This window comes from Neodiprion lecontei, chromosome 5 (assembly GCF_021901455.1).
Source record: "Neodiprion lecontei isolate iyNeoLeco1 chromosome 5, iyNeoLeco1.1, whole genome shotgun sequence".
NCBI lineage: Eukaryota > Metazoa > Arthropoda > Insecta > Hymenoptera > Diprionidae > Neodiprion > Neodiprion lecontei.
Window position 1 is genome coordinate 4,657,735 of NC_060264.1, and position 11,235 is coordinate 4,668,969.

Sequence of the window (11,235 nt, forward strand, 5' to 3'; positions counted from 1 at the left end):
TATATTGTACATTCATCATACAACTACCAGCAACCCCAATTAAGCGCTTAATTATTGCGGTTTTCCACTATTGCACAGAAATATATTCATCGTTTGATGAACGTATTTTTTCAACGATTATTGTTCACGTTTTACTGCTACTTGTGATCTACGTTCAATAACCGTTTATGAAATTTATTCAATATCGGACTATTTTCAAGATACATTGAATTGTATAATATGTATATTTGATCAAATGGGTTCATACTTGTTTTACTTCAACACGATTGAGGAAAATTCAACGTTGAGTACAATATTCAGATTATGAACGCACTTTTAGTATTCATGTATGCGGAACCGCCTGATGCCAAGCGGTGGCCAAATCAGTTGATTATCTTATAATTAGTTTCCGAAAAATGGACTTTAATTACCCGTTATTTTGATGCCAATATTATGTGGTAACTAAAGCTGAACACTGATCTTGTATTCATTTACCGGTGCATGGAACATAGATATAACCAATAAAAGGAAGAGAATAAAGAAGTGTCCGAAACGTGAATAATTTCGTACCAAGAATAATAATTTATTGTACATTTTTATAATTATTTCACAATATTGGTTATCATATTATAATATATTAAATCTCATTATTTGGCACGAATTACGTCAAGACTTCAATATCTTGTATGAGTACTTGCTAAAACAAGCGTTCATCATATCCTGTCGCATTTTTAACGTCGTTTGTACGTTTATTTTTCGCGCTATTTTATCGGAGTTCTGTGCGTTATACATTGTGTCACTACTGATATATTATTCTCCTGCTCTGGTGCGTCAGCGTCGGTAACGCTGCAAGCTAGAGTAAGAGCGCAATAATTATATGTAGAGACAGAACTTATCCCATGGACCGCGCATTCATACAGTAAGTGTAAGTATAGCGAGTGGTAAGACAAGGACAGCTCGGAATAACACGGGCATATATGGCAAAGTTGATTCCCTTTTGGGCACGATCTCTCTGTCGCTCTTGCGTCTCCTCTATCTTTGTCTTTGTCTGGGAGCCTATATTCATCCCCACCCTTGCAACTGGCCTCAGGCGCTGGTTATGGCGTTATTCGTCAACCGAATGCGGAGGTGCTCGGATCGATCGGTGATCGTGTAGCAAAAAAGGTGAGAAGCTATTGTTAATCTGCGGCCTAGACGGAAGAAGCAAATTCGTCATTAAATAACGCTGGTAAGTACAACTACATATTTTTCCAAATATGGTGGTATTTTGTCTTAATACATCGAGCATTCTTGGTTGAAAAAATAATGTGTTTTGCAACTCAAATTCTGTCTCTTCTGTATTTTTTTCTTTCCTTTCTTTTCTTTCTTCAAAAGAAACTATGTGTAATGTTCTGCGTCTTTTTCTCTAAACCAAACGATGTACCATAAAAATATGGAATAGTTTATTGTTTATTATATAACGTTCATGAATATTTTTGAACTGTTTTTAAACGTTATTTATATGTGTTAAGTTTACTATGATACGTATATTATAGGTTAATTATATTAGTTCTTGTCGAATTTGAGGAAAACTTCATGTTAATAATCATCCCATGTGATCATGCGGTTATTAGTAACTTTTGCTCTGTATTGTTTGAAATCGGTTTCGTGTTTATTATTTTTTTAGATACCGTTTCAACATATCTATAACATACATATGAACTCGTAGCATCTTCCAAAGTAACAAAGTATAGTAATACAGCCACGTAAATATTTCTGTGCCATCGAAATCACAGAAATATTATTTTGACAATATTTTTTATTTTCTTTTCCCTTCAATTGAAAATAACAATTATTATCCATCAGAAGAAGACGGTCATGTTAGACAATAGAGACAATAGAGAAGATCCGTAGCAATAAAGCTTTTTCACCAGTTAGTGCAACAACTTATATAGAGGTTTATTAAAAATTATGTATTTTGATCCAAAATTCTGTTTTGTGTATATTTTCTTGGATTTGGGCTGAATAAATATTAAAAAGGGATTTGCACCTGAATAATTTTGTAAACACTGGTAAAAATAGTGGTCATCTACCCATCAAACGTATATAATACGCAGGAAATTCGTAACAAGTAATTTTATTCCATTGGATTTGACTTTGATCTTTACCGATAAACGTATAGTATACTCATGATTTACGTTCAGTAGTAGGCGTCATGATATACTATTCGAAAAGTATTAGAATATAAGCAGGACATCGGCCCAGAATTGGTTCAACGTTAAACTACGATCTTGTTTAATTTGTAGTAACAATAAATAGCGATACATAGAACTATAAGTACTATAGAATAATAATATTAGTAACAGTACTATCTAGTCCTGAAATATATCACGATTCCTACTACTGAACGTAAATCATGAGTATACTATGCGTTTATCGGTAAATGTCAGAGTCAAATCCAATAGAATGAAACTACTCATTACCTGCGTATTATATACGTTCGATGGGTAGCTGACCACGTTTTTTATTCGTGTTTACAAAATTGTTCGGCTACAAATGCCTTTTTAATATTTATTTAGCCCAAATCCAAGAAAATATACACGAAACAGCATTTTTGATCAAATTACTTAATTTTCAATAAAATTTTATATAAATTGTTGCGCTAACTCGTGTAAAAGCTTTATTGCTATGAATCTTCTGTATTGACTCACGTACTACGTTCATTAGGTTCATTTAACTTTTAGTTTTCAGAGTGGTGTGCGGATATTTACGACAAATAAGGCAAGCACGTTAAAGCGTACATCATTTCTTGTCTGGTGTGTATTATTATTTAGTTTTATAACATGCCTCATGATTTAAAAGTTCTGAGTAAACGACATTTGCGTCGCAAAACAGCTATAAATACTCGTAAAGTATTACTGAGTATTGCAGGCAATAATTGTGCACTCGAGCACCTTACGAAATCACAATTAAAAGATGCTAGTCATGAACATGTGTCTTGTATCGGAGAATATGTGCACTCTATAGATAGCGATTATGATGTTGATCATATCCATCAAAGTAATGAACAGAATGAAGAAAACTCTAATTCGAACCGCGATAATAAAGATTTCAAAGACATCGAAAGTGACATAGATAGCATCAAAGCTACGTTGTACAGTTCTGAAGATAATTCAAGTTCCGTCAGCGATGAAGTGCATTTAGATGATGAAACGAACTTTGTTGAAAATTTGCGCGACTGGGCATCTTCAAATAACATCACACATAACGCGATCGATCAATTGCTAGCATTATTGAAACCAGCACATCCTATCTTACCCTTAAGTGCTAGGACTCTACTTCACACGTCACGACGTATTGAAACGTTAAATTTAGACAACGGAGAAATGTGTTATTTCGGTTTGGAGAAATGCTTGAGACAAAAACTCGAGTCAGGTCTCAAAAAAGGACTGTCACCTGAACATACGTTGCGAGTTGATTTTAATATTGATGGGATTCCCGTTTATAAAAGTAGCGGAACATCATTTTGGCCAATTTTGGGACGCAGTATTTCAATGATCGATGATAGCCCATTTGTAATTGGTGTTTATTATGGTACGGGTAAACCGATGCCACTATCTTCATATTTACGAGATTTAATTAAAGAAACGTCACGTTTAAGCACCAATGGTTTTGAGTTTAATGGCACCAAATACTTTGTCAGAGTTGGTTTATTCGCGTGTGACGCGCCCGCGAGATCTATGTTGAAAATGTGTTTAGGACATTCGGGTAAGGATGCTTGCGAGAGGTGTAAGATTCGCGCAGTTCATCTCAACCGTAAACTGTGTTATCCATGTGACACCGAATTCCAGAAGCGAAAAGATAGTGATTTTGTTGCACCTAGTGAAAACGATCGTCACGTTAAAGGACGTTCGCCTCTTTTAGATCTTTACGTGGGACTAGTCTCCCAATTTCCTTTAGATCCCATGCATTTAATCTACCTGGGAATTTTGAAGAGGTTGCTCCTTAAATACTGGGTCGAGGGTTCACGTGATTGCAAATTGTCTAAGGATATTTTGTTAGAAATTGAACGTATAATGAAACTATTGGCGCGATATGTTCCGGCAGAGTTTCCTCGAAAGCCCCGTGGATTTTTGGATTTGCATCGATGGAAAGCGACAGAATTTAGATTTTTCTTGTTATATTCCGGCCCTGTTGTAATGCGGGATGTGCTAGATCGAAAAAAGTACAAACATTTTTTATTATTGTCTGCCGCCGTGTATATTCTATCGAATACAGCCTTGTTCTCGCGTTTTCGAAACATCGCGCAAGATATGATCGAAAAATTCGTTACTCAAGGTGCTAAGATATACGGACAAAACTTTGTCGTATATAATGTACATTCGCTGCTGCATGTCATAGACGACGTAGAACGATTTGGCCCATTAGAAGAATACAGTTGCTTTGTGTATGAAAATCATTTGGGCCATTTGAAACGACTTATTCGATCGAAACGCTTGCCGCTGCAGCAGCTGAGTAATCGACTTGAAGAACTAAGTTCTATTCGTAAAACTAATTGTCAGGAAAAATTTATTCCTAAACCCAAATTTATTGGAAATTCTCGTGAATGTCAGGCTCTGGAAACGAAAAAATTCAAAATATCAATAAAAAGGCCGGATAATGTAGTAGCTTGTGGGACAGAAATATTAGTGATCAAATCAATCCTTTTCATTGCCGGAGAATATAGAATTATAGGTACTCCGTTCAAGTACAAGCGAGACCTTTATCAGAAACCTATTAAATCTTCCAAACTAGGGATTTTTTTCGTAAGAAGTTTCAACGTAGCGAAATCTTATCGCGTCGATGATATATTACATAAATTCGTCTGTCTTCCATTTAAAGATGGTTTCGCAGTAACTCCGATACTACACGAAATGAAATAAAATTTTTATTTTTTGTTAAACATCTCAACGAAACGAGCTCTCGACAAAAAACAGATGATGAACCTACGATTCTCGGCAATGTGTACGAGGAAGAGGGATTCGTTCAAGACATGTATAGTATGTCTATGTCTACCTCGCACACATTCCCGAGAATCGTAGGTTCATTATCTCTTTTATATTAAAAGTTTGCTTCAATTGAGATGTTTAGCAAAAAATAACATTATCGTATACCTATTACCATATACCGTATATGCCGAGTCTAATTTACCTAGTAGTCCAATATACCCAACTCTACCATATGTTCATAACATCACTTTTGAGCTGATTTATTATAGTTTTGTACGTCACATTGACGTTCAAGTATTGGTTAGACATGCGTTCCCAAAATCTTCATAATGTTTCATGATCGATTCATCTTTTAACTTATATACTACCTTGCATATTCCTATGTTGATGTCCTAATTAAAAACTTTTAAACTGGCACTTTTTGCTCAGAGTGGAATAAAAGTGCTTGAATTTTGATCAAATATAAATTTATACACCAGACTAGAGAATATGATACATTTAACGATGTTTTTACTCAGTCGTGCTGCAGAACTATGTATGCGGTGATTGAATTCTTGGTTGGCGAAGATAGAGAATGCGCATTGGTACCAGTTCTTTGGCTGGTCGAAAACAACACCCAATGTTACTGGCCACGGACAAAAACTGAAGATCATTTTACAAAACTTGTAAAATCAAAGGCTGCCTATGAAAAAACATGGCCAAAGTTTGCCATTCACAAAGTACTGCATACCGGAGGTGATTATTGGAACGTAGAACTTTTTTTTACAATTGTATACGGATTGAATGTTTCAATCATATTAATTTTCACTTGGATAAGAGTTACGACGATATATTTTGATCATATTGTACATTTGTGATTAATTTTGCTAATCAATGAGCATTCGGTATTGATTGATATTCCTTGATTAACTAACAGATGACTACCACGACACCGAAGCAACGATGGCGCGCCTACTGGAGCTGGGCACGTCCGATGAATCCGGAATAATTCGCAACATCGCTAAAAAATCCACTGTAATACCTCAGCAAGATATTACCAATGACGTGGACGAGAATGAAGCTACGAACAGTGATGATGTCGAACCTGAGCCGCAAAAGAAAAAACGTAAACACAAAACCGACAAGAAGAAGGCTAAAAATCGACACGTTAGTAACAAAAAAAAAAAAACGAAGCGTTCTCGTGAAAGTTCAAGTAGTTTAGGTTACACCTCTTCAGCTGACGAGAATTTGCCACCGTCCGAAGTCGATGAATCGACTTCTAACCGTAATAAGAATACTCGCTACATTAACTCAGCCAAAGGATCTACCAAAAATCAGACACCAAAGAAAAACTTGGCCCACAAGATCGTACAGCACCAGTATAATGATAATTCCCATGAGTCACCGAATCAGTTGTCTGGATATGAAACATCAAATAGAAACATTTCTAGTAGGATCATCAGGTCTACCACGCAATATGACTTATCAAGATCCTTTTCACAACTTGAACCTTCAACCCCGACCACATCACGCGAACAGAATACCTTTGAAGAAAAAACTCTGCAGTATTTAGAACACATTAAATCCTACACTGAACAAAACCATCTGCTACTACGTAAAATCTTCTCAAAACAGAAGGAAGTCAGCATCGACGTAACAAAGAAACCAGCCGAATTCCCAAAACTTCCTCTTAACTCCATGGAAGACTTCTCCAACCTCGAAAATATCCTGAAATCCGAAGAGCATCGAACTTATTTAGTGAGTAGACCTTGCAATCATATTCAAAATATGTATGTCATGACATACGGATAGGTACTAATACCGAGCGTATTCTTCAATGAGGGCCAACCCCCTCCCTAGCGCAAACCAACACAGGCACATGAGGCTCGGCCGGGAGGGGATAGAATGCCAGTGGCCATGTTAGTCTCCACTCGACCGAACTTCACGTACGCGTCATGTGCCTGAGTTGGCTTAGCACTAGGGAGGGGGTTGTCTCTCATTGAAGAATACGCTCGGTATGTGTTGACTGCAAAGGAATAATGAAAATTACTACAGGCATACAGAATTGCGGTTCGTAACGTTTTAACCCTCTCGGACCGTATGTTGCTTCTACGCAACACGCACTTTGAGGCTTCATAAAACTGTATCGGTCGCAAGGTCAGGGTTCTAACTGCATAGTTCCATTAAGCAAGGTCAGATGGCCTTATAGATACTCCTAAACCCTGAGGTAAACTGCTTTCACCCATCGAAATATCAATATGGTGAGAGATTTTCATTCAACATGAAATCGGTCTCGGTCTGATCGAGAGGGTTAACGTTAAAAAATGCTGAAAAAATATTAGGAATCGACAATCTCCAACTAGTCAAAATTGTTATCGATGTTGATAACAGTAAGAATATTTTGAATTCAATTCGACATTCATTCATTTTAGTATTTTGTTGCAGACCGGGAAACTGGCTTCTGTTGGAGGGACAAGCGGTCGCCAATGTGTGTTGGCTATAATGAGGTCACTACTCACAAACGAATTAGCGATGCAATTCAATTGGGCAGGGAGGGACAAAGTCCCATTTCAAAAGACATTGACAATGGAAACTGTTTACGGTAATGAATAATTCATGAAATTTTCGAGAAACAGTTATTACTTGGATTTATCGTGTGAAAACAATATTATTCACACATTATTATTCAAATTATGCAAACTGTTAACTTTTTTCCCAATATATTCGAGATTCATCACAATTTACATTGAAATTATTCCTTATCAGTTATCAATATCGTGATATTGTACCTTCCTTTTGATGTATTTTTTCTCAGAGGCTGTGAAACAAACCTTTCTTGGCAAGAAGGAAATTGGTGATGCAACCGAAACCAGTGTTTCGTGTGCCGTGAAAGACTGGTTAAAACTAGCTCGATCACGGCATGCCTATGTACGAAAGAAGGGCTAAGAAACTGTGGTAAACGTCAACTAATTTTAAAAACAGTCATATAAAAGTACAAATCATACAGGCATATAAATATTTCTGATATAAGTGTAATATTCTTAGCGTTTTCTGTTAGTTGTAACTACCGTGAAGACGAAAGTATAGTGTAGGTTGAGCTGTGTCTATGAGCTACAAGATGTACCTTTTTTTTTGATAAATGAGTATTTATAGATATAAGATATTTGTGTAACGTTCTAACAAAGATATAATAAAATCGATTCACATATATAAACTAAATTCGTACGCTTTCTAACTCAACCCAGACTTGTTTCTAGCTAACGTGAAATGATCTTCCTCTATAGCAGTGTACTATATACGCTTTCAATTACACATCCAAGATACGTTATGTATTCAAGTCTAGAGGTCCAATTAAAAACGTTTTTTAACACTGTATAATATTCGTTTAGACATAAATAATGAAAGATTAAAGCGTCATTAACAGAAAACATTTTGTCACGTTAGTTAAACGGACATTGTCAACACATTTTAATAGAAAAAATTTCCTTCATAATTTGAGTGTTAAAACGTACTTGCGAAACGTCTCTTAGTAGTCATCAATATCCAAATATTAGACGATTACCATAAATATTAAAATAACGGATTTTCGATACGTTTTATCAACAAATTGAGATACGATTTATAAATGTTTGGTTTCAAACGTATAAAATTTGCATATGAACAACTATCGTAAGACGTCCACCAAAAACGTTTAATAAACCGAAATCACGGCGGACATTCTTCGCAATAAAATACGTAGGTGCTGCACGTTTATTCTACAGAATAAAACGTTCTTTTTTGACGAATTTCATACGCTTTATATACTGGCATTGTTTATTGGGTCGCTGCTTCTCAGAGAATCTAGCACTTTTTTTTGCATCTCCTTTTATTACCCGCTGCTCTTTGCTTGTTACCCCAAGACGAAGATGCGTCTCGAGGGTGGTTTTGAAGCTTGCTTTTCACTCATCCCTCGGAAACACGACGGTTTAATCCATTTTCACCGTTTTTTTGAATTCCCAGATGACGACATTATACATATATATATATATATGTACTTCTTGGCCCTGGAATCGATAGATAATGTCGAAGGAACAGTGTGCGAATTGAAATTGAAAAACAAAAAAAAAACCAAAAAAAAAAAAAAAAAAGAAAGTCAAACATCGAGAATGAGTAGAAAAATGAAATAATTTAGGCAAAAAATGTATTTGACGGTGTTCTTGTCACGTTAAAATGTCATATAGAATGTATTTGTTTCGCACGAAATTTCCGTCTGTGGTGTGAACGTTAAAACTATCGTACGTTATTGATAGGTTTGAAAATAGTGGCGGCAAAATAAAAGGAAAAGAAAAAAGAAAAAAAAAATACAGCGCAGTGGGCTCTAAAAGGCTTTTTATTTGTCAAATTGATCGCGACAGCCTTTCCAACTTGGAGGCAAATGAAATGTTTTTTTTTTCAATCCTTGAATAAAGAAATAAAAAATGAATCAAACAGTAGTTTCTCTGCCTTTTTATTCGAAAATTGAGATTTGTTTATCCAGTTTCAAATTTTCAAAGCAAATAAAATGAAATGACTATGAACTTTTTTTTTCGCTTACTCGAAAATTGAGACTTTTTTATTTCATTTTCTAATTTCAAATCAATTTCGGCAACCTTTTCAATCAAGCTGAAAATCTGTGAAAATTCACACACTGTTTTTTCGTCATTATCTATCGATTCCACGTGTCCCACTCCATGGGTCTACTCTCATCCGATTACGTTCACTGAGAGAAATATTTAGTTCCGATTACCGCTCAGTCCTTAACTGTTTTCATTTTTTACCACAATCGAAAAATATTGTTCTAGGTAGAAAATGAAAATTAGTTTTCTAGCCGTTACCGGAAAGTCTGGTATCCGTTACTATTCTTTCTCATCACGATCACTGTTGCTAGATTTTCTTGCAACTGTTGCGAAAATTTAACGCTCGTGCTACGAGAAATTGACGTTAAAGCCTTGTTTAACTAAAACAGTAGAGTAAGCCTCACAAACTGATTTTGCGTTGCAATAACGAAAAAAGTATCGACTATAGCGCAAAATGGTTACGCGTACCCCGTTTTTCGTAATTCAAACAGTCTTTTCAACGATACCAGTTTTACTGAATTTTTCCAGTTACTATAACAAATGAAATTTTTCTCAGTGTTGTGACCATTTAGCGAGTGTATTAGAATCGTTACAAGTTTCTATATCAATTAGAATTCTTTCGGGAACGAGATAAATTCGCGGACAGGCATTCAGAGATATCGAAAAAGAGTCATCCGAAGTTAATCGCGTCGTGGAGAACCGTATATACATATTAGCGGCGTCGGTTTCCGGATGTGAATCACCGCCTGCTACGCATGGGGATTCAATTAGCATAACAAACCAGGCAACAAACCATGCCGAGGTAGTCGAGAATGGAACAGTGACAGAGGATTGTGCAGCGGATGGCAATTAACCGGCGTAACTATAAATTAGGCTAATTTACAGATACGTTTATACGATCCACCCGCACGTGTGCCAGAATCATATGATCAGGAGATGTATGATTCAGATTTGTAATCGGTGATTTTGTTAGTGGCTGCGCAGCGACAACGCGAGTCGATTATGCTCACTGTTCGTTATTTTATTTGTGTTGTTATTTTTTTTTTTTTGTTTTTTTTCTGGTTCTCTATTCGGCTTCCATTTTTCCGGTATTTATAATTAGTGCGCGGGCTATACCAATTAACGTATATAAACTCCACACACGGTGCTACGTAGCAGCCGCAGGGTCGAGGAGCTTGCAGTTGGCGAATTATTGGGATTAGAAAAAAAACGAACAAACATAAATAAACAAGCGATTCAAGGCTGACCGTGTGCCGGCCGACGAAAAAAAAAATAATATTATTATCCAATTCGAATTTCGAACTACGTATTCGGATTTGTGATTAACGATTCAAAAGCTCTCAGGTAACGTATTACGTGAAAGTAGGAAGATTTTTTTTTTAATTTCGAACCACTGTAATGGATCCGCCGTTACAAAATTTTGCAAGTCTGACTTTCAATTTGATATCGGTGATCAAGAAAAAAAAAAAAAAAAAAACTCAGCTTATGAATTTCTACCGAAATACAAATGTTTTTAATGGTTTTTTACTCGCTATTTTGAATTTTTCAAATCTGACCTCAGATTCGTTATCAGCGACCTAAAATACTCTTGAATATCAATTTTCGTTTAAATCCGTTCATCCGTTCGTAGGATATCACAATTTTAATTTTATTCTTTGGAATTTTGATATTCAAATAATTGAGAAAAGTACCGAATCGATCAAAGTAAAAAAATT

General features: G+C 35.8%; 1 protein-coding gene across 5 annotated transcripts; it reads left to right on the forward strand.

The window, feature by feature from the left end:
• Positions 1-8,144, forward strand: LOC124294434. Of its 5 annotated transcripts, none has more exons than XM_046739420.1 (6): positions 1-1,207; positions 2,703-2,774; positions 5,465-5,681; positions 5,863-6,683; positions 7,358-7,527; positions 7,741-8,144. In XM_046739420.1, the coding sequence occupies exons 3-6, from the start codon at positions 5,480-5,482 to the stop codon at positions 7,781-7,783; spliced, it is 1,236 nt and encodes a 411-aa protein (XP_046595376.1). In that variant the 5' UTR covers positions 1-1,207; positions 2,703-2,774; positions 5,465-5,479; the 3' UTR covers positions 7,784-8,144. The 5 variants fall into 5 exon arrangements, 4 of the variants coding, with proteins under 4 accessions (XP_046595376.1, XP_046595374.1, XP_046595375.1 ...); XM_046739418.1 differs by having other exon boundaries at positions 583-1,207; positions 7,371-7,527; XM_046739419.1 differs by lacking the exon at positions 2,703-2,774 and having other exon boundaries at positions 584-1,207; positions 7,371-7,527.
• Positions 8,145-11,235: the final 3,091 nt, after the last annotated feature.

Bases quoted from the DNA above. Each gene is read 5' to 3' on its own strand.
- LOC124294434 (XM_046739418.1), top strand. From the start codon at position 5,480: ATGTATGCGGTGATTGAATTCTTGGTTGGCGAAGATAGAGAATGCGCA. The intron at 5,682-5,862 runs GTGATTATTGGA...ATTAACTAACAG, and splicing joins CAAAGTACTGCATACCGGAG to ATGACTACCACGACACCGAA. The intron at 7,528-7,740 runs GTAATGAATAAT...ATTTTTTCTCAG, and splicing joins GACAATGGAAACTGTTTACG to AGGCTGTGAAACAAACCTTT.